At 41.5% G+C, this 23,063-nt stretch overlaps 2 protein-coding genes across 10 annotated transcripts in view; one reads left to right on the top strand and one right to left on the bottom strand.

Moving 5' to 3' along the window:
* Positions 1-9,926, top strand: part of LOC123510257 (SRSF protein kinase 1-like) — a 110,501-nt gene extending 100,575 nt beyond the window's left edge. For 4 of the 8 annotated variants that reach the window (XM_045265233.1, XM_045265232.1, XM_045265231.1 and 1 more), the window contains 10 exons: positions 1,249-1,336; positions 2,116-2,310; positions 2,595-2,757; positions 3,124-3,321; positions 3,456-3,839; positions 4,626-4,793; positions 5,106-5,135; positions 5,481-5,839; positions 6,271-6,433; positions 7,271-9,926. In XM_045265233.1, coding sequence (XP_045121168.1) covers positions 1,249-1,336; positions 2,116-2,310; positions 2,595-2,757; positions 3,124-3,321; positions 3,456-3,839; positions 4,626-4,793; positions 5,106-5,135; positions 5,481-5,839; positions 6,271-6,433; positions 7,271-7,455 — 1,933 coding nt within the window. In that variant the 3' untranslated portion in view covers positions 7,456-9,926. The remainder of the gene's footprint in view (positions 1-1,248; positions 1,337-2,115; positions 2,311-2,594; positions 2,758-3,123; positions 3,322-3,455; positions 3,840-4,625; positions 4,794-5,105; positions 5,136-5,480; positions 5,840-6,270; positions 6,434-7,270) is intronic. The other 4 variants (XM_045265235.1, XM_045265237.1, XM_045265234.1 and 1 more) reach the window with 4 other exon arrangements.
* Positions 9,927-10,801: 875 nt separating this feature from the next.
* The window catches only part of LOC123510308 (acid-sensing ion channel 2-like), a 12,276-nt gene continuing 14 nt past the window's right edge, over positions 10,802-23,063 (bottom strand). Inside the window, exons 1-14 of one of the 2 annotated variants that reach the window (XM_045265312.1) lie at positions 23,011-23,063; positions 22,279-22,470; positions 21,429-21,518; positions 20,803-20,874; positions 19,927-20,119; positions 17,197-17,326; positions 16,307-16,474; positions 16,027-16,110; positions 14,797-14,935; positions 14,198-14,270; positions 13,884-13,991; positions 13,626-13,713; positions 12,846-13,026; positions 10,802-12,152 (exon numbers count right to left, since the gene is read on the bottom strand). The exon at positions 23,011-23,063 is cut by the window's right edge and continues 14 nt beyond it. In XM_045265312.1, coding sequence (XP_045121247.1) covers positions 12,028-12,152; positions 12,846-13,026; positions 13,626-13,713; positions 13,884-13,991; positions 14,198-14,270; positions 14,797-14,935; positions 16,027-16,110; positions 16,307-16,474; positions 17,197-17,326; positions 19,927-20,119; positions 20,803-20,874; positions 21,429-21,518; positions 22,279-22,432 — 1,605 coding nt within the window. In that variant the 5' untranslated portion in view covers positions 22,433-22,470; positions 23,011-23,063 and the 3' untranslated portion in view covers positions 10,802-12,027. Of the gene's footprint in view, positions 12,153-12,770; positions 13,027-13,625; positions 13,714-13,883; positions 13,992-14,197; positions 14,271-14,796; positions 14,936-16,026; positions 16,111-16,306; positions 16,475-17,196; positions 17,327-19,926; positions 20,120-20,802; positions 20,875-21,428; positions 21,519-22,278; positions 22,471-23,010 lie in introns of both variants that reach the window. The other variant, XR_006676473.1, reaches the window with a different exon arrangement.

The following is a 23,063-nucleotide window of genomic DNA, read 5'->3' as shown; positions in this document are numbered from 1 at the left end:
GTGATTGGTATTGAATTGAGAGACGACAAGTGTAATGGCTATGATAAATTCCACTGCTGTTCCTTGGGCTTACTTTAATTTCCTCCTGGTCAGTTATAGAATATGCTTGTTTTTATTTGATTCATATTGTGTGGAATTACTCATATTAGGAAAAATTGGGTATATATTGGGAAGGACTATTTTTTTTATCGTTATATGTTCTGATTGAGTAAAAGTATAGGGCAAGATGGCATGTGAAATTGTTCATATTTAGCAAAATAAAGATAGGCATTATGAGAGATTGTCTTTTGCCAGTAAATACTCACCAGATCATAAGAGGATAAGCATAACAAATGAACAGATTAAATCCATGTTTTTATCCACATTTTTTACAATACAACAAGAGAAGGCATTGAGAGAGAGAGAGAGAGAGAGAGAGAGATTACTTTTCACCAGCATTTAGTCATTTGATCATAAGAGGATGAATATAACAAATGAATGGCCCACTTTTAAATCCTCCTTCCATTAGCCTGAGCTGTGACACAAGCAACACTCACACCACTGGTATCAAGGCCTCTCAACACAAATGATGTGAACAAATCCCCATGCAGTGAAGATAACCTAGCATTAGTGCCACCAACATTCTTACTAGTGCCACCAACATTTATTTAGGCTTGATAGTTTTAATTCGTAGCCCACTTTAATTCAGTTAGTGTGGCTAGAGGAGAGGTGGTGGTGGTGGTGGTGGTGGTGGTGCTGCTGCCAAGACCTTGTGATACTGTGTTGCTTAATGGTATTCAGCACCTCAATAATAGTGATTGAAGTCTCTCTCTCTCTCTCTCTCTCTCTCTCTCTCTCTCTCTCTCTCTCTCTCTCTCTCTCTCTCTCTCTCTCTCTCTCTCTCTCTCTCTCTCTCTCTCTCTCTCTCTCTCTCTCTCTCTCTCTCTCTCTCTCTCTCTCTCTCTCTCTCTCTCTCTCTCTCTCTTCAAGGAGGGTGTCCATTTATGATTGCTTGACATTTACACTGTAGGTCAGATTTCTAATTATTCTTGTGTGTGTGTGTGTGTGTGTGTGTGTGTGTGTGTGTGTGTGTGTGTGTGTGTGTGTGTGTGTGTTTACATTTTCTGTACCTAAAACCCATCTTCATTCACCTCTTCCTGATCCATTAGTTCCCTCCCTACCATTTCCTGGTGTGGCTTCCTTTCCTACTCTCATCTCCACCCAACCATAGACGCCACACTGACATTAACATACAATTTTGTGTTGCAGAGCCAAGAGGTTTGTGGCTCTCAAGGTGGTGAAGAGTGCCGCTCACTACACGGAGACAGCGCTTGATGAAATAAAGTTACTGAAATGTGTAAGTGGTTCCCGAGACATTTTCTGATTGCTTTGGGCTTCAGTTGCTCCAGCACACCATTAGGGCTGCCATTCAGACCAGTGGCATTAAGTCCTGGCTCATTCCTTGGTAATTGACCCACACTGGTTTTCTGGAGTTGTTCACATTGGTGGCCATTGTTAGGGTGTTGAGACATTTCATGTATTAAACTCTTAGCTTGAAACTTTTCTGGATGGTGTGGTATCCAGTATTTTTGTAAGTGTTAAGTAAGGCAGTCTGGTGTCTCGTAAATGCCTATCAAATCCCTTCAGTTTCTTCATAGTTCAGTATTTTGGTAGTATTAGTGTCGCTGCAAATTGTTGTGTTTCATGATACAAATTAATGATATTGAAAACTTTGTGAAGTCTTTATTCCCACATTGTATTGAAGACTGGAAATGTACTAGGATGTAATACTGTACATGAGAAGATTTTTATATATATTTTGTATCAGGTGTTTTTGTGATTATTTCTTTCTTATTCCATATAGAACTGTAGAAACAACACAGCTGCAGACAGTCTTAATATTTCTTGTTGTGAAATTAGATATTTACTGAAAAGCAAATTACAACTGGAAAGAATAAATTTTTAGGCTTTACATCAAATCTGCATCCCAAAAAAATATTCAGTAGGCCTTGTGTTATTTGTAAAAGACTGGTAGACAGTGGTTGACCTCATTTGTAATCCTAGTTGGCACAGTGTGACTTTTTTATCATGACACCATAAGTCCATCAATCTCACTGTCCTGCTTCCCTCTGACAGGTTCGAGAGTCCGACGAAAATGATCCAAAGCGTGACAAGACAGTTCAGTTGCTGGACGACTTCAAGATCAGCGGCGTTAATGGGACTCACGTGTGCATGGTGTTTGAGGTCCTGGGGCACAACCTCCTCAAGTTCATCATCCGCTCCAATTACCAGGGCATCCCCCTTGCTAATGTCAAGAGCATTACACGACAGGTGAGTGACACTGCAGAGGGCAACACACAACTCAAGCACCTCTCACTTGGTTTCTCCACACACTAACTCTGAATCCTCCCCTCTCACAGCAATTCTTACATCTTTTTCAATGTATATCTCACTTCACTTGTCACTTTCTAATCCCCTATAGATCTCTCAGTCAGCTGCACTACACTCCAATCCCAAATCCTCTTTTGTACAAGTCTGTCTTTTCTCTTTTTACCACAATTTCTCACTTAGTGTGCCCTTCCTGAACTTTCCCTCATATGTTGTTTCTCCCTCAGGTGCTGGAAGCTCTTGACTACTTACACACCAAGTGTCAGATCATCCATACTGACATTAAGCCTGAGAACATCCTGGTGTGTGTGGATGAGGCTTATATCCGCAAGTTGGCGTATGAAGCAACACAGTGGCAGAAGATGGGACTCAAGCTTCCTGGCTCCCTCGGTAGGTGATACTGGCGAGGGACATTAGCATACCCTCTAATCCTGGAAAGCTGTAGATTCATAGATTTATAGAAATACAAACTTGTTAGACAGAATAAATTTTTGGTTGTAAATAAATAGAACACATCCTGACTGTTGTGTGACTGGACATGTGTGGCTAATTTCTCATAAGTTTTATTCCTGTATCTCTGGGTTCAGGTTTAACCATTATCATTTCAGTTACAATAAGATAAGAATTGAATTGAATTTCTTTTATCATATGAAAGTAGTCATCATACTGTCTGTGTCCAGTACTGAGAATCTTTCTATGTTCATGTGTGTACACTTGTTCAAACTTATCAGCTACTTTCCTCTGCCATGCCCACAGTGAGCACAGCACCCAAGCACTACTCCCAGCCTGACCCTAACACAAAAATGTCAAAAAATAAGAAGAAAAAATTGAAGAAGAAGCAGAAAGCCAAGCAAGCACTGCTAGAGACACAGATGAGAGAACTGGAGGAGATGGAGGAGAAGGAAGCTCGACAGGCTCTGGAGGCTTGTGACATCACCACCACTAATACAACAGGTGAGGCTCTTGTAGCCAAGGATAGGTGAGGTGATGGTAGCTTGAGGCAAGAATACAGGTGACTAGTGAGAAATAAGCCTTGAATGTGATGATGAGATGTGTTGGCCTTAATACATGCATTTCTCTGTGTCCAGTGTTGAGTAACGACTCCAGCCTGGAGGAGCCGAGCATTGAGATTCAAACCAATGGACAGCAGCAGCAGCAGCAACAACAGCAGCAACAGCAGCAGCTGCAGCAGCAGCCACAACAGCAGCAGCAACAGCAGCAGCAACAACAGCAGCAGCAGCAGAAGCAGATGCAAAGGCAACAGCAGCAGCAGCAGCAGCAACAGCTAGAGAAGCAAAAGAGTCTGGAGGAGGTGCCATCCAAAGCACAGCAGGAGCAGCAGCCACTGTTGCTGCAGGAGGGTGAAGCAAAGCTCAGCCAGTCTCACCCACAGCTACACCCACCACCCCTTGACCAGCCCTGCCTCATCACTCCCACCCTCACCCTGGAGGAGGAGGCCCAACAGAAGCTGGGTAAGGCCTCCCCTCTGCTTGGTGTCTTTGCACTTTTTTGCACTGAGGCCTTCTTCCCCATGCTGTCCATCCCATTCTCTACTGACCATTGTACCCCCCATGCCTTGTTTTACCTCTCCCTATGTTATGGCATGTTGTGTTGAGTTTTGCTGGGTTTCTGTTGTGTTGCCGCTCAGACACTGCTGCCAAAAAGGTGTTTGCCGCACCTCTAGGCCCCAGTGTGAGTACCAGTCCCTCACTGTGTACTCATTGATCTCCTCATGAGCTGCTACGGTGTATGCTGAAGGTTTTTGGGAAGATTTAAATTTTTTGGTTTTATTATATGAACGTTATTGAGTGAAAGAGTCTGCAAAAGAATCATGGGTAAGCTAAAACACAGATGGATAGCTGGAGGTTCAAAGGAGAAAACCTTGTGGCAGGAACTACACATCAGGCTGATGCAGGTCCTGTAAGTGATCAGTAGATACTTACCTTTCCTTAGTTTTTTTTCTTATTGCTGTAGAAAAATATACAAAATACATATATCTTGATTTTTCAATATTTTCTCAGGGAAAGGAAGTTATATATTGTTTTTTAAATTTTCAGTATTTTTTTTAGTTGAGTAAGATTTATATTCTGTCCTTCATTGTCTCATCTGCTCACCTCTGCACTCATCAGGTTTGTATATAATCATTCTCTTTTTCTTCTTAAAAATCCATTTGTGTGTTTTGTGTGTGTGACTTACAGACTAATTCATGCCCTAGTTTTGAGTTGCATGACTAACAGCTGTTTTGTAATTGGTCACAGAACATCGCAAGAGTCTGGCTGAGATGTGTGAAGGTGATGTGCGTCCAGGAGGGGCTGTGGGGCTCACCCTTGACCCTCTCATGAATGGCCATGACTGCCCCAGACCAGTGCTGGGCCGTTCTGAGTCTGAAATCACTCCTGACATGAGACTTCCACCTGAGGATGAAGGTGCTGACATCATATGAGCAGCAGTATTGATTTTACATAGGCATAGAAGGGGGCTGTCTTGAATAGTTTGATTAGATAGATTTACATCCCCATTTTATAGAGCTGTTTGTTTTTCTGCTTACATTGTTGCTTGTTTCCAATTTGAGCTTCTCCCCCAAATAAATCCCTGCTAACCACATTCCCTAATTGCCAACTCCTTGTGTTCAGAGGAATAGTTTTGATAGTGCATTAGTCTCTGGGTGTGGAATTATTTTCATAGTCATCCTATATGTTGACTTTTTTTTACTCTACTAACAATTGTTTTTTCAATAGAGCCTTTGCATCCTCCTGCCTTGAAAAGCAGTAAGTCCAGACATTTGTTTTAGGCTGTTTGTTCACTTTGTGTTTGTGTCTCCTCACAATGTATATGTGGCTAATGAATCTGTAAATGTTTTCTGATATTGTGCTGTTAAATGATGATACTGGTCCTAGAGATATGAGAAATTTAAACAATGTTGAAAATACTGAATTATAATGGGGAAGAATTTCCCTCATGGAAATTTATGAGATAAATTGTAAATATATGTAAGAATTTGTAAGGTCTCATATGTAGGGGTTTATCAGAAGCCCCTCATATAGTCCAGGAATCCTTGTAAAGTTCTTTTTTCTCCCCAGATGATACTCATTTTCCCACTCCACCACACACAGGTGACACCAAGGCCCTGAAACACCCGGTTTTCTTCTCAGACGGGGAGGAAATTGGCACCAACTTCACCAACTTCAATAGTGGCAACAGTGGTGGTGGCAGTGGCAATATTGGCAGTGGCGGCAGCAGCGGAGGGATGCGAAGGGTGGCCTCCTGTCCCGACCACAAATCCATCGACCACGTCCCAGATCCAGTCCACGAGGTGTGCGACATGAAGGTCAAGATTGCTGACCTGGGCAATGCCTGCTGGGTGGACCACCACTTTACAGAGGATATCCAGACCCGACAGTACCGGTGTCTGGAGGTGCTGCTTGGGGCTGGCTACGGTGCCCCTGCTGATATCTGGAGCACTGCCTGTATGGTGAGCAATGTGCCGCCTGCTGTTCACACACTGCAAGATCTTTGTTCATAAACACTGAATTCAGGAACAACTTTGTCTTGTCACTATACAAAAATTTTATTTTTATTCACAAACAAGACTCAGAATTTTATCTCAGAATCAGTGAAAATTTATTAAATGAAACAAATCAAAGTTTATGATTGATTCCAATTTGCAGAGATTTTTGAGGTGGTTGATTAATTTCCAAATTGCTGTTCATCTGTTCTTTCATTGACATGACCATTGTTTCCTCTTTGCATATTTTTTTGTTTTGTTAATTTTATTCTTGTCTTCCTGGATATTCTTTTTTCTAGTTCCTCATTCATCTGTAATAGTTACCTGAGACTTCTTTGTTATCATTGTATGTACATCAAAGTCCCACCTTGTTGATGCCTGCCTTGGTGCATCCTCAGGCCTTTGAGCTGGCCACAGGAGACTACCTGTTTGAGCCTCACAGCGGGACAGACTACACCCGGGACGAGGACCATCTGGCTCACATCATTGAGCTCCTCGGGAAGATTCCTCGCCACATAGCTCACTCTGGGAAATACTCCAAGGAATTTTTTGATAAGAAAGGTGAGACTGGTTGTGTGTTTTGGCTTGCTGCAGTTTTCCTCCACACCAGAGAAGGAGAGTACCTATTATTACTGTTATGGAGTTAAGTTATACATCTACAGTTTTTTTTTTATGTACACAAATGCAGTATGCTTGATTGAAGGAAAACATGATTAATTTATAATTTCTAGGTTACTACAATTACTTGAATTTACCTGTTGATGGCTACATATGTGTACTATTGCATTTTTTTTTTTTTTTTTTTTTTTTTTTTTAGATATATTGGTATGTTGTGAATAATGCAGTGTATATTTTGCATTGTGTGTGTGTGTGTGTGTGTTTTGTGGTGTACAAAGCACTATAATTAACATTGACATGGGATAAATCTGGTAAGGTTGTAAGTCACACTTGATTTGAATGGAGAGTGCTTGGGTGAGGTTAGGCAGCCTGGCCGCCTCTGTAGTGGTGCCACATCTCACATGTTCATCAACCATTTTATGCTGGTCTTGTGTCTTCCCATGTTATGCTTTTCTGAAGTGTGTGTTAAGTTCTTATCTTTCATTAATCTTATGAATGAAGAACTTGCCAGGACAATTTGCTAAAGATTTACCATGCTTATGTTTCTCCATCTTTATTATTTTATATGACCATTATGCTTATGCTTTAGTGTCATAATTTTTGTGTACCTACTATGATTGTGTTTGTGACATCCTTTTATTGTACATTGTACTGGTGTTTTTTCTGGCATTTTAATTGTTTCTGTTTCATTATGGTTTCATATAACTTTAGTAAGTTTGTCAAATATCAGAGTTTGTGATGATGTTACATTGATTCTAATGATGTGTGCCCTCCCTCCAGGTGACTTGAAGCATATCACCAAGCTCCGTCCCTGGGGCATGTTCGAGGTGCTCACAGAGAAGTATGAGTGGCCAGAGGAAGAGGCTCGAGCTTTTAGTGATTTTCTCACCCCCATGTTGGCATTTGACGCTTCTGAGAGGGCCACTGCCGGGGAATCTCTCAAACACCCGTGGCTGAACTCATGAATGTGAGATGTGCTCCCGCTGCTCCCTCAGCCCTCTCTCTGGTAGCACACCTCACCACCAACACCCCAGCAGAATTTATTGAATGCAGGGAGCAATTAAACCCAGACTCATTATTGACCACTCAAGTTCATGCAGATTATGGCGGCGTTAAGCATCAGGGCGGATACCAAAGATGTCTCCACAGAAGAGCAATGGTAGCAGCAGTGCTCCAAGCGGGTGGGCAGCATGGTGGCAGTGAGGGGCGGGGTGGTCAGCGGAGGCTAGGGTTGAGGGTGGCAGTGTATATACCAGGGGTCCCGATCAGGGTGACCAGCCCCGTTCTTGACCAGAAGTGCTTTGACTATTGATATTAAAAATTAATAATGATACTGGAGTGGGTGTTACATATATATAAATATATATTTTTTTTGGTTCGTTCAGCTCTGATGATAAGCAAGAGACTGAAAGGAGGAACCAGCAATCTCTCAGCGCAAGTGTCTTATGAAGATGATGGTGTCCCAAGGCTCTGGTGTGGTTGTACATAATGACAGATGGTGGCTACTCCTCTACCAGTCCATGATACTATATACTCCTGAGAGGGGATGAGGAGGAGAAATCGTGTGCTGGTAAGCCAGTTTAAACTGCTCAAACCACAAGTAATTGTAAGAAGAAGAGCAGAGGTACCATGGACATCTCTGCCTGTGATGTGACTAAAGCAACAAGATGACCCTTCAAAATACTACAGCAAGATCAACAGCTTCTCTATTTTACTGGCACTGCTACAGGCTCGGGGACAACACAGGAAGAGAGCCAGGACCCCCCTCCCTCCCTGACAACCTGCAGTGTTGTGAGCCCGGGGACAGCTGGACGGCTCTTTTTCCAAGCATTCATTTCAATAGTTATGTAAATATTGCACTTACTCATGGACGTTGGTTTCTCATCAGCCCTGAGGCAAATGCTGGGGACACTGCAAGTTGTGGAAAGACATAAAGAAGGATGGAATCAAGGGAAAGTTTTGGCATGACAAATACTTGATACTGCGACTCCTCTCAAATTATCCATGTGAATTTTGTTTTTTGTTCAACTATTATCCACGTTCATCTCATACTAGATAGCTGCTTTACTTTTTTACCTAAAATAAATGCATGCAGTGTTCTGGAGGCTACTGTGGAAGTTTTCACGTTCTCATTAAATGTTTTAAAAAATTTTAGATTTGGAGAATTGGAGAATCAATGTTGATTTATAGAAATATTCTTAATTTCAGAATTGAGAAATGGGAGATTTATTTAATGTTTTATTTTACTTTATTATTATTATTATTATTATTTTTTTTTTTTTTTTTTTTTTTTTTTTTTTTTCTCAGTTTTTTCTTTTTGACAGCAGGAGATGCAGAATTGAACCATCAAATCTCAGTAGGACACCCAAGAAGCAGGGCTGATGTTATGTATTGTATGAGTAGCCTCGTAGCCTGATTGCAATATTTTGTCCATCATTATAAAAAAGAGAAAAAATTGTATACTAAATGCAAGCCCTCCCATAGACTTGAGTAGAACCTTTTCCAGTTGGCTGTTTATCAAGTACAACCCTTTCCCTTTCCCTCCTGTCCCCTCCCCTCTTTCCTCCCCTCCTCACACAACTTTATAATTTATCCAGTTAAAGCTTCATCGAGTTATAGCTCCCTTCTTCACACTCACCCCATACCTCCCACCAAGTCTCCACTCCCCCTCTCCCAGTCTCCACCCACTCTCTCCTAGTCTCCACTCCCTTCTCTTCCTGTTGTTTCATGGCTGTACATGGGCAGCAGGCATGACCCATTTACTTTGAGGCTACTAGGCTCTGTGTTTTCTGTATATTTAGCCACATTTATAAGATGTCATATGTATGGATGAATTATTACGGATATAATTTATTTTTACTCCATTTTAGACATGCACCATTATTTTGTAGGTTATCTTTCCTTGTGAAAACAGGACTGTAGAGTTCATTTATGTCTATGCCCTCATGACTGTTCCACCAGCCAAAAATGTTATCAACAGGCAAGTACTGTGATGCTGCTGCCTTCCCACCCACCCCTCATCCCCACCCCATGTACTCCAGAGCCAGCCCTCACTCGTCTCACCGGTGAGAGCTGCTATCACTCCAGAGAGCAAGGGTGTAATGCATGTCATGAACCCTGGCCATGGAGCAGTGTGGTGGGGGCTGAGAGCAGCACCTCATGCTCTGGGGCTTCAGCAGTAAGAGGGCAGAGGTGGGGAGGCATGCACACAGTAAAAGGTAGGCGGCCTCAACCCTGCTTATGGAGCATCTCCCATAATCAGGCTAACATTGTCTTATATTAAGATGTCTCTAACCTTGCCAGGGGTGCAGTAGGCCAACAAATTTTGTACAACATGCTAAGAATTTGGGCCTTACTGCTGTGGTAGACTTGTCCAATCCTATGTACAGCAGGCATAATGATACCAGTACTCTTGATAGTAAAGGTGAGCACACCACCCTGCGTCTCATTAACACAGGAAGGATAACAACCCTCGTGTCTGCTTAGGATAGCTCTCCCCTTTTATTTGTGTACTTTATCCTATTGAATTATGGAAGAAGTGCATTTTTCTTTTTAAACCTTTTGATACTGGCCTGTTTGTGATTTATCCTCTTGCCTTGAAAACTCAGTAAGTTTAGAGTGAGTAAGTACAGCTTCTCATAAATGGAAAGTGAATCTTAAAAGTGATGGTAAATTATTATTGTTAGTAATGTGGCAAACCTGTTTTCTTTTAGACAGGAACTTTCCAAATCATAACAACAGTTGTTAACCAATTTATTTCTTTTCTACATTTTTCTGCATTGTTTCTTGATGGTAATATTAAGTTATGAAAGGTTGGAGGAATCAGGGAGAGAGAGACTTGCAAGACTCCACTCCGTTGCTGCAGAACTTGAATTGAGTGAGTTTATTATTGTGTAAGAAAGAATACCCTCTTATGAATTCCTGTTCTCTGTTTCATTCAATTACTCCACATTATAGCTGTGATGCTGTAAACACAAAGTACACAGGCAACATTAGGTCATCCCTCACTGTCATAAGCTTCACCACAAAACCTAAATGCATCACACCTGTAATTCAGTAGGTTCTTACATTTTTTTATTCCATTTCAGCTCATATGTTACAAGACCTTTACCTATTCCATGATCCGAGTTGTGCATATTTTACACTAAACTATTTTTTATCAATGCCACTTTTTTTTTTTTTTTTTTTTTTTTTTTTTTTTCTTTCATCCTGTCATATGTCATTTACATTATGACTAAGGTTTTTTTTTTTCTTTGTTGCAGCATTATTATGTTCATGACGATTTTCAGAGTAGGGAGGACAATGAAACAATTTTGTATTCTATTTTGTATTCATGGCACACAAGGATCACAGGGGGTGAAGGCACAGGATAGTGGAATCAGTACACACTCGACCAAAAGTGTACACTAGTGTGACTTCAGCCAGTGCATTGGGTGTTGTGAGTCTCAAACAATGCCTTAACCAAAAACTCAAGTGTACGTCAGTATGTCAAGTGGAGTAACGTGCTTCAGGGAATGGAGGGATTCTTTGATTGTCCATGCTAATGAAAACGTAACTATATAATTCCCAGTCCCAATGTTGATCCAGTCTACTTTCAATGTCCATTCTTTGAGACTGTCTTGGAGGGTGGCCACACTATCAATCTCTGTTCTTGTCCATACACTGTATTTCTGTAAACTGGTCACCTTAGTGCAGTAGTCCTTAACCTTTTTCATTGCCCGTACCCCTTAATATCTCAGAAAAATTTTTCGTACCCCCTCCAATATAAATACTATACAAACATATGAAAAAGATTAGTGATAGTGTTTACAGCACTAGCTTAAAAAATTGAGACAATTATAGTAAGAGAAAAATTAGGAAAATATGTTCTGCTTTCTCATGATAAATATACGGTACCATTGCACTGGCTGCCATGTCTCGTACCCCTAGGTTTAAGGTTTCGTACCCCTTGGGGGTACAGGTACCCCAGGTTAAGAACCACTGCCTTAGTGCTTGGGGTCATGGAGTGCACAGTCCAGGTATTGGCTTTACTTTTCAACAGTATCTAATTTGTGTTTTTAATGCAGTAAATCTAAATTAGGTCAGAACTGCTTTACTATCAAGGTAATTACTTAATTTTATGCTCACTATTATGCCCAAATGTTGTTTTGCATCTCTAATTGAAGCTACAGTTATTTCTTATGATGTGGCTTATTTGGTACAAGTATCAAGATTGAATCTATTTGAATCAACACCTCCATCTTGGAAAAGGAATGAGCAGCACTCAATCCATTATCTGGAGAAATTGTACTACTTCAAAATTAGCAGTTTTCGGAACATATAATGATTGCCTTTTTTCCATGATGTTTCTCACTGATGATAAATAATCTGTGCTTTTTAACTAATCTCCGGATTATATGTGGTGAATGGACTCCTTTATTGTGTTTGTGTGCCTTTATTCTTTGTACAATGCAATGTACTACTCTACTGCCTATAGTTTGATAAATCACATTGTCAGTATGAGGGTTTGTGTTAAAATGAGGTGATTGTCATTCAATTTATTTACCCATGAAGATTCTGTTAAAGGCAGCAGAAGCAACACGTCTTGGGGAGTAGTAACTCTCTCTCTCCCACCACTGACTGTCCTGGGGCTGATGGGGAGGCGGAGGTGCTGGCCGTGCTTCTGGTGGGGATGGAAAGAAAATGTTAAGAGTTCAAGTCATATTGCATTAATGTGCAATTCAAAAATGTACTATGAATCCCTTTTATGGGTTTCAAAATCATAGCAAATACACAAAGTATGTATTAAAAAAAATTTTGAGTATAATAGTTTAGTGAGGGAGAGTGGTAGGCAAGTTTTATGCAATACCACAGGGAGTATAAGATGAGAATATGAAGTGTATATGCGTAGCAGCAATCAAAGTGCCGCAATGTGCATAAAGCTTTCTTTGCAAATTTTTTTTTTTTTTTTTTTTTTTCTGTGCAATGTAGAAATCAATAAAGTTCAATGAGTGAAGGATTCCATTGATCTTTGTTGATTTCTAAACTGTGTGAGAATAAGGGTCATGTGAAGGGAGCCTTTGGTGTTTAAAACCCAATTCCACTTACTTCCTAGTCACTAGTGGGAATGTGGGAAAGGGAGATGTGGGTTAAGGGGGAGATGGAGACTCTGAGGGGAAAAGACATGAACTGGACCCGAGGGCAGCATAAAAACGGTTAGAATGAGGTGGTACGGAAGATGTAACTGTACAGTGACAGTGGCGGATGGGCAAATATATCAAGATAACTGCCTGAGAAGTACCTAGTGGGGGCAGTAGGGCAGTAAAGTATTAAGGCTGAGGGTGAGAAGGGAGGCATCAATAGAAGCCATCCTGACCTATCACCGGGGAGTTGCCACCACCACCACCACCACCACGATGCATGGTGTCATTCCTCCTGCAGTTGCAGCAGCCAAACAGCAGGTCGATGAGGAACTCCAGCAGTTCCACCAGGGTCACGATGGACATGCCCAGGAAAAGGCCCAGGTTGCCGCCCACATTACACACCAGAGTGTTCCACTGAAACAAAGAGAGAGAGAGAGAGATTCTTTATTATCTCAACAATATTCGGTAGAGATGCATGCATATAATTGCACCTAATATTGACCTAGTTTAAATCTCTGTGCAATCCACCTCAGTACTTTCTGCTCTCCTCCCCCCCCACCTACCACCACACCTGCCATCTGGTGATCTGCATAGCATCTCACAATTAAAGAGCTATAGCCAGGGAAAGGGGTGATGGGCGGGTTTAATGGTCTCGCAAGCAAGCCGTTCTCAGTAACGGACAATTCGTAGTAACAGACACCCCCTCTACCCTTGAAATGTCCGTTATCACGAGGTACCATTCTATTGATAATGCAAAATCTACATGGTCGGTGTTGAATAGTAAAGTTGCCGCTTTAAGGATAAACTACATTATAGTCCACTTGGAATTCAGGACCACAAAGAAAGTGTTTAAAATAAGATGACCTTGTAGTGGATGAAGGCGATGATGTTTAGACATGCATCTCAGCCATTTATTATTGCAAAACCAAGACTTGAGATAGTGAGTGCCAAAGGTGTCGTTCAGGGATGTCTCATGCCCTTAGATTCTTTAGAAGCAGTATGTAAGAATTTACCGTGAAGGCGGGACTCTCCTCGATCTTCTCATAGGCGAGGGAGTTCATGTAGAAGTGCAGGCGGACAGGATCACTGTTGTTGCCGTAACTGTGGAGGGAGAGAACAGGGAAAGGAGCAGCAACGACCACGTGGAGGACCACATCGTATTTGCTGTGATGTCTGAGAACTATATATGACTTAAAATTAATGTTGATAAAGGAAGAACTTTTTCAGAGAGAGAGAGAGAGAGGGGTGAGGTTGTGGGAGGGGAGACTTACTTGTTACAAAGACTATCGTCCACCACTGTTTTCTTCAAGTTCTGTAGAATGGTGAAAAATTTCTGGTTTCCCTTGCTGACCGTCACTTGTGGATTGAACACCGTCTCTCTACAGGATGACACACACACAGATCAGTATAATTGCTACAAACGTCATCAATAATAACTTAAATGTGTTTCCTTAACTGATAACTTCTTAACTGCGTGGCATGTTGGTCCAGTTTCCTTATTGGTTCACCGTTATATTCACGTAAGATATTATTTACGCATTGGTATGTCATTTTTGTTTACTCACGTGTGTTCTTGTTTACTCACTTGCAGGCAGGCGGGCAGTTACACTGGAGTTTGCCCTTAAGGTACGCGTACTGCACCATCTCCATGCACAGCTCTGCGGGACACACACAGCCAGGTCACCTCACTCTCTTGGGCTCCACGTCACACTCAACTTACACAAAACCTCAACACATAACATCCACTCTCATGACAGTAACACACCACCGGACACGACTTGTGATTATAAAGGAATATGAATCACACACACACACAGTGACAGGAATGATTGTTTCCTGGTTGTGTTATCTTGTGGTGTTCGTAGTTTGGTATTGAGTTACGTATTTATTTATTTGAAATTTTGTTTATTTGTTTATTTTTGTATATTTTCCTACAATAGATCAGTTTTAATTATATAAATATATATATATATATATATATATATATATATATATATATATATATATATATATATATATATCTTAGTACTGATTTATTGATTTATCGGAATTTTGTCTGTCATAATCATATTTGTGTCTTGAGTCTTTTTTTTTTTTTCATTTAATATCTTAGCTGTTATTCACAATTTTCATCGAAATCTCTTGACCAGTATTTGCCTCCCCCCTCCCCCCACCGTTACTCACTATGCCTCATGTTGAATGGAGAGCAGGCGATCTCAGGCCGGAGAACATGTTGCTTGTCTTGATGGTACACGGGGCTCTTCCCTACGTAGCAGTCACACTCCCGCCAGTACTCTTCCTCCAGGCACACCTTCTTGCACCTCTGCCCCGGGAAACAGCAGTTAATGAGAGAGTGTATTAAAGCGGGTTCACACGTGCTAATTTACGACTGAAATTGCAAGTTGCTAGAAGTATCGGAAAACGTCACACATAGCGACTGGAAAGTATCGACTAGTTGGCGCGTTGGTGGGCAGTGAGTGTAAACAAACAGCAACCCGCTAAGATGTCTTCCTCCAGTGGCGATGCTGAAGCGATGGTTGCTGTTCTTTCGGCGTACCGGAAGAGTCAACAGAAAAGAAAATGCCTGTGGATACGTCCCTGGCTAAGTGAAGGAAAGAAAGGAGTGTCTACCACACACTAATCTTAAGAACACTATGCACAATTGCGATCAAATAAAATCCTGACAAGTCTTCAGTCCTCACCTCCAACAACACCCTGCATTGAGGGAAACAGTTCTTGGAGAGTGGCAGCTATTTCGTCGAACGACTATTTGGGCAAAGCTTTTTCTTACTGTATAATGAATTTCTAGGGTCCCAGATGTGTTCTTTTTCTCTCACCAACTCTACCACCTCTACATCGACACCATATTTTCAAAGCTTACTCAGTGACGTCACAATGTAAATAAAGTCGCAAATCGACTGAACAAAACCAACATGGTCTTGTTTTGCTACTGGTTTCTCCAGTCGCTAGGCACCGATATTCAGTCGAAAATTCTACCGACTTGCAATTTCAGTCGTAAATTGGCTCGTATGAACCGCCTTTAGGAGGAAGAGAGGAGTGATGGGAGGGAGAGAGGAGTGTTGGAGGAAGAGAGGAATGTTGGAGGAAGAGAGGAGTGATGGGAGGGAGAGAGGAGTGATGGGACTTGTATTGACCAGCTCACTCACTCACTCAGTTAACTCAACCACACTCACTCACTTCTCATTTATTCCCCACGTTTTACTGATAGTAGATGATACGAATGAATATTGTAGTACTAGTATTGCCACCACCATCACCACCGCTAGGACTAGGCCTACCACCGCTGCCACCACCACCACCACCACCACCACCACCACTACCATTACTACTACTGTTAATAATGATAATAATAATAATAATAATAGTAAGGATAATAATAATAGTGTTACTCACGAGACTTGTGTATTCCTTGTATACTGAAGAACCAGTTTCACTCCTGCACTTTCCATGAGGGTAACCCACTCTCTGGATGATTTTCTGTAAGAGAGAGAGAGAGAGAGAATATCATCATTCATCATATCGCGTCTAAAAACCACCAACATTAACGTTTAAAGACACGACACGCTCCCGCCTCACCCCCAAAGAAAAAAAAAAAAAAAAAAAAACAGGTCGCTTACAACGCAATCCCTTATCGTCACCTCAAGTCTTGGCCTCACGTGACACACCGACTCACCCTGGACATGCTGACGGAGACACTGACGCCGGGGGACACGTTAAAGCCCTCCTCCTCTGGGAATGGCAGCTGGTGGGGACTGTGCACGATAACTCTCACGCCGGTGTCGGGAGAGAGAAGCGACAGGTACTCGTCTTCGTTGATGTTCAAGGAGAGTCGGAGCCCGTTCTAGAGAGAGGGAGAGAGGTAAATAGTTAGGTAGATAGATAGACACATAGAAAGATAGATAAACTGACGGATAGACAGATATAGATACATAGAGACATGAATAGGCATATATAGATAGATAGATAGGTAAACGGATAAATAGATGGATACGTCATAGAGAGAGAGAGAGAGAGAGAATTTTTTTTTTTTTAATGTCCTGGCCTATAGCGCCTGTAGGCAACTTGAAGAGTATTGGAAGCGCTGTTCAGCTTCCACCCATTAGTGGCGCAGGGAATTTTATTTATAGTGGTGCCCATATTTGGGCCCATATCACCATCCAAGGGCATCTTTGGTGTACCCACCTAGAACCTGGGAATCATGGTGACATGTAGGTAACATTAAACCACTCGACAAATGGCAAAGTATCCAGGCTATACGCGGTGGGATGTAAACCTACACGTGGACGTTTGCCCGACCCCGCCACCACCACCTCTTATTCTAGATTAATGTTAATTTATTCTCATCCAAGGGAGGAATGGATTTCATTAACGCAAAGATCACGTGAACTGTATATTGATGAGAGAGAAAAAATCTACCAATAACAAAACCAAAAAATAATTCAAATCGCCTTAAAATAAACCACTCAGTGCCTTCAGATTCCCTTCAGCTCATTATACTTCCACAAGGATCACTAGCTACCACTACTGCAACTTGCCATTACTCTCCTTAACCTAGCCACTCACCATAGGCCCCGTGGATGTGGTGGCCTTTACCCGGGCCAAGAAGGTCTTGCCATTGTGAGTAATCTTGCGGAGGGCAGAGTTGAAGGTGTAGCACTGGCCGAACTGATCACTTGTCCACGAGAAGAATTGCCTGGGGAACGCGAGGAGGGAGCTGGTAAAACAAGACAGACTGGAGAGGAGTAATGTATTTTAGGGGATGCTAATAATGCTTTCCTTTTTGCTCTGACTCTCCTACTACTAAAAAGGATTAAAATAGCGATACGCATTTGTGACTGCAGGAGACTGGAGGTAAAAATAGTGATTGAAAGTGACAATTAGTTTCCCCTTTTGCATACGATAATTTGCCTTCTGAAAGATGGATAAATGCAATACAGGAAGCGACATGTACTTCTGATGACCAGGGTAGCGTGTGGGCAGGTTCAGTGAGGGAAAAAAATAAAGTGTTTCAAGATACCAACGATTATTTTTCTTTTAGTTCATCTTTAACTCTCCGCACTGAAAGAGAGAGATACAAAACGATACAAATAGCGACACGTACTTGTGACCGCAGGAACAGTGTATGTGCAGACAGTGAAACAGATAAGGAGACAGAAAAGGAGGAGATAGTAGATACCTACCGAAACGATCATTTACTACCAGCGAGGTCCAATAACACTAGTTCTGTTCTGGACTGGATCAGTTCAGGGGGTTGCTGTGAACTTATCATCAAAGCTAGTTGTGAATTCGCTGAACCTTTCCCTTTTATCTCACAACTCAAAGAAGCAATCACGCCCTGCCCTCTAAAAACAACTTTCCTGCTTCACACAAAGCTACACGCACCCTTCACTTAAAATTTAAAGATGGCGACTCCGACACTAGTCTCGGAATCTCGTTCTGGGGAGGGTACCATAAATCCCCCATGGTCTGACTTATCTTTTGGTATCAACCGTAAATGTCTTGGCATCCCCGTCAACTTTTTCTTCATTAACTTCTGCAACATTCATGGTCTTAAATCTAATTTTCAATCTGTAGAACACCACCTCTCCTTTACTAAACTTCATCTCTCTCTCTCTCTCACTAAAACACAGCTGTCTGAAGTTACTGACAGTAGCCCCTTTTCTATTCCTTTACACTTTTTTATCCTCATTTTCGTTACAAAGCTGGATGTTGCGTGTATGTGCACAATACTGGACTCTTTCAACTTTGGGTATCGACTTTTACTTTTCCTTCTTGCTAGAAGTTTGCCTACATCCAGCCTGTTCCTAAAAAGGGTGACCGTTCTAATCCCTCAAACTACCGCCCCATAGGTTTAGGTTTAATGTCTTGGTCGTCTAAAGTTTTTGAAGATTCTTAAACATCTTTCACTTGACAATCTTCTATCTGATCGCCAGTATGGCTTCCGTCAGGGCTGCTCTACTGATGATTTTCTGGCGTTCCTTACTAAGTATTGGTCATCCTCTTTTTGAGATGTCGGTAAAATTTTTGCTGTCGCGTTAGAAATAACAAAAGTTTTTTATAGAGTCTGGTACAAAACTTTGATCTGAAAACTTTCCTCCTATGGTTTCCATCCTTCTTTCTTCAACTTTATTTCAAGTTTCCTCTCCGACCGTTTTGTTGCTACTGTTATAGAAGGCCACTGTTTTCCTAAAATCTATTAATAGTGATGTTCCTCAGGACTCATCCTGTCATCCACTCTCTTTCTATTATTCATTTATGATCTTCTTAACCAAATTTTTTGCCCTATCGACTCCTACGCTGATGATACCATACTACATTTTTCCACGTCTTTTCAGAGACGACCAACCCTTCAGGGAGTAAATAAATCATGCAGGGACGCCACAGAGCGGCTGATTTCTAATCTCTGAGATTTCTGATTGGGGCAGAGAAAACTTATTAGTGTTCAATGCCTCAAAAACTCAATTCCTCCATCTATCAACTTGACACAACCTACCAGACAATTACCACCTCTTCTTCAATGACATTCAGCTGTCCCCCTCTTCTACACTGAATATCTTCAGTATGTTCTTTACTCATAACCTAAATTCATCTCTTGCTAAAACAGCTTCTATGAAGTTAGGTGTTCTGAGGCGTCTCCGCCAGTTTTTCTCATTCCTAAACTGCTACCTCTGTATATCCACCTATGTATAGAGTACTCTTCGCATGTATGGAGTCTTTCACTTGCACAGTTTTATTAGATAGGATAAAATCAAAAGCTTTTCGTCTTATCAACTCCTCTTTTCTGACTGACTGTCTTCAACCTTTCTTACCGCCGGAGTGTTGTATTTCTTGTCATTTTCTACCCCTATTTTCATGCTAACTGCTCATCTGATCTTACTAACTGCATGCCTCCCCTCCTCCTACGCCCTCGCTGCACAAGGCTTTTTCCTTCTTCTCATCACTATTTTGTTCAGCTCTGTAATGCAAGAATTAACCAGTACTCTCAATCATGCATACCTTTTTCTGGTAAAGTGGAACTCCCTGCCTGCTTCCGTATTTCCAACTACCAATGACTTCACTTCATTTAAGAGAGAAAAGTTTCAAGACATTTATCCCTTCCTTCTAGCTAACTCTTTCGGACCTGTAAGGGGACTGGCAACTTAATGAGCCTTTTTAAAAATTCTTGTTGCCCTTAGCCATCTTTCCCGTCTTACATAAAACAAGTATACAGTGCTTCGGAATAGTAGCGACTTTTGCCTTTAGCTCACGTTAACATTAAAGAAAAAAATAGGAGAGAGTGCCTCCGTTAAGTACTTGTGGTTGCAGGGGCGACGGTCGTAGCTGCAGGACTTAATGAATTCCTTGGCTGACAGGGAGTACTTTCCGATGTCTTCCTTGGAGGGTGAGTAGACGCCCAGCATGTCTGAGAAGTCCGCTGTCCGACTCGCACTGAAGATTCCACTCACTTGGTACGCGTCCAGGAAGCCATTCTCGTAGTCCTCGAGCCCTGGCGGTACAGTGCAGCGTAGTGAGAGGACGGTATATTCGATAGTATCAGCTAATTGTGGATTGGATTAATGTGTTTACATGACATTACATGAATTAGAATAGGAAAGATTAGGTAAAGTTAGATAGATTAGTATAATAACATTAGATTATTTGGTTAGGATTAGTTAAAGACAAATTAAACAAATTATATTATATTGCATTAGGTAAAATTTAATAAAAAAGATGAGGTATGATTTGATTAGATTAATATTATTACATTACATAATATACATAAAATTAGATAATATTATACAAATTTGAAAAAGGTGGGTGGCAGGAAAAAAGCTGATGCACTGGGTTTCGCTAATGACTGCCTATTTTGCCGCACGCACCTGCAGGATGAGCTGCCTCCATGTTTATACATTGCCATGCCACACGTCTGTAAGTCATTCTTTCTGAAGATGGTTGTATAACCGAAACGTAAAAGAAAATAGTACATTCCTTTGCATCAGCTTGTGTTTCCCTACCATCCACTCTACACATTGGTCTTGATATACACAAAATTTAATAACACTACATTGCAGAAGTTAAGACGAGATTGAATAACTCTGAAGTAGGAAAGATTACATAACATCACATTACATTAAATTGAATAGAATAAGTTCAGAGAAAGAGAGAGACAAAACACCAAGTCATACTCACAAGTCTTCATCCAACACTCGCCCTTGCCACAGGACGGGCAGCGGTAGGTATCATTCACTTTCTCCTTGTAATCTGATAAGGGGTAAATAGACAAATTCCTCAGCTTCGTGTCTTATAGATGACTGATTTACTGTTCCCATTAGTAAAAGCCTATCTCTTGGCGGGAGGAAAGGAACAGTGTGGAAGGAAAGGCGAAGAATGTGGGCTTGGCGAATGAGTGTGTTGATGAAATTATAGGTTATATTAGATAATACATTAATTAGTTCATGAACAATCGATGGATTAAATGATTAGTAAAACATTAATTTTATTCAGTCAGTCAGTCAGCTAGTCAGTGGATGGATGAATTTGTTAGCTAACGATTTTATTAATGATGAGTAATTTGGCTATTTATCTATTGACCCATTTTGTTAATTTATTTGGTTGATTAGTTAGTTACTTAGTTTAGTAATTTAATGAGTGAATGAGTGAGTAATGGAAAAGAAATCTCCACTTCCTGACACTTCTAAAAATACATCAGACATTGAACTATTTAGCTTCTGTTGCTCTAAGTAGTGGTGCGTATGTGACTGTCTGTCTGTCACGCTGTGGTGTTAACTCTTCGCTCTGTCATGTGCAGTACATACCTTGGAGGAAGTAATCGAAGCAGCCGAAGTTGTCGCACACTATTTCCAGGTTACAGATCGGGTTGAACGTTATGGTTTCCTTGTAATCATCTGTGCATGGGATGGGGAAAATATAGGTTTAGAATTTGATGTGGACGTTTTATCAGACTGGCACTACATTCACCTTCCTCCACATTACCGGTTTCTCTCCTGAATCGAGTGATTTCCTATAGACAAACTAGCGGTTCAGTAATAACTTCTTTGAATTTATAGACGAAAAGCACAAATTTGTCCTTAGAATATATGGTTTTAGCTGGGCGTTCGCCAGGCAGGACATATGAGTCTCCTTTCAGCTTCCAAACGCTGGGTGCCTCTGTTTACGCTCGGCTAGTTACTGTTTATCAGTTTAACCAGAACACTGAAAGCTGGTGGGTGCTTGCCGGACACTGTGTGCTGCACCCTTTTCACTGCATCATGGATGAATCCCCAGGTAATGTACAGTTATGAAACAAACTAGACTACTGTGGTAGAGGCACATCTACAGTATATATGTACGCCCCAAAAATCCTCGTGTGACACTTGGCCAAACACTTATGGTAGTTTATCTAAAGGGCATATCTGTCCAAACAGGTATATAGATATCATTATATAAATTGACAATATTTTTCTCTTCGTTATACTACTAATTTATTTTTGTAGTAATGTAAAAATAGTTTCGTTATATTTTAGATTTGGTAAGTTAAAATCAGTGACCGATGAAATTGATAATAATTACTAAAAACAACTTGCTACGCTTACAGGAACCCCTTGGTTACTCACGCAGTATTAATGCTTTCTATCGACAAAATACAAAAGTAGGAGTAGTCCATACCTTTCGGGCAGTTGGAGCCTACTGCTTTGAGGTCCACATAAGAATCATCATAATCCTCCACGAAGTTTCTCTCTACCTCCTGAATCCAGAAGTACGTGAAGTAGATGCTGCAATTGTACCGTATCTCCTTGATCAGCGTCAGGTCATCCAACATTCTCGTGCCATCCACCGCGTCTTTGGCCTCACCCTCACCTGTTGCGTTCGAGGAGAAATAGATGGTGTATTTGTGTATGTGTGTGTGTGTGTGTGTGTGTGTGTGTGTGTGTGTGTGTGTGTGTGTGTGTGTGTGTGTGTGTATGAGGGAAGGGATGTTGGAATATAATTGTTCTTCAGTAATGCTTATGACCACACACACACACACACACACACACACACACACACACACACACACACACACACACACACAGTGGTTAGAGCGCTGGTTTCACAAGCCAGAGGACCGGGGTTCGATTCCCCGGCCGGGTGGAGATATTTGGGTGTGTCTCCTTTCACGTGTAGCCCCTGTTCACCTAGCAGTGAGTAGGTACGGGATGTAAATCGAGGAGTTGTGACCTTGTTGTCCCGGTGTGTGGTGTGTGCCTGGTCTCAGGCCTATCCGAAGATCGGAAATAATGAGCTCTGAGCTCGTTCCGTAGGGTAACGTCTGGCTGTCTCGTCAGAGACTGCAGCAGATCAGTGAAACACACACACACACACACACACACACACACACACACACACACACACACAGACCAGTGGCGGCGGCAGCGGCACGTCTGATTCTTGAAAAGTCTTCAACATCCTCT

This window comes from Portunus trituberculatus, chromosome 28 (genome assembly GCF_017591435.1).
Source record: "Portunus trituberculatus isolate SZX2019 chromosome 28, ASM1759143v1, whole genome shotgun sequence".
In the NCBI taxonomy this organism is placed as follows: Eukaryota; Metazoa; Arthropoda; class Malacostraca; order Decapoda; family Portunidae; genus Portunus; species Portunus trituberculatus.
This window is presented reverse-complemented; position numbering and strand designations above follow the sequence as displayed.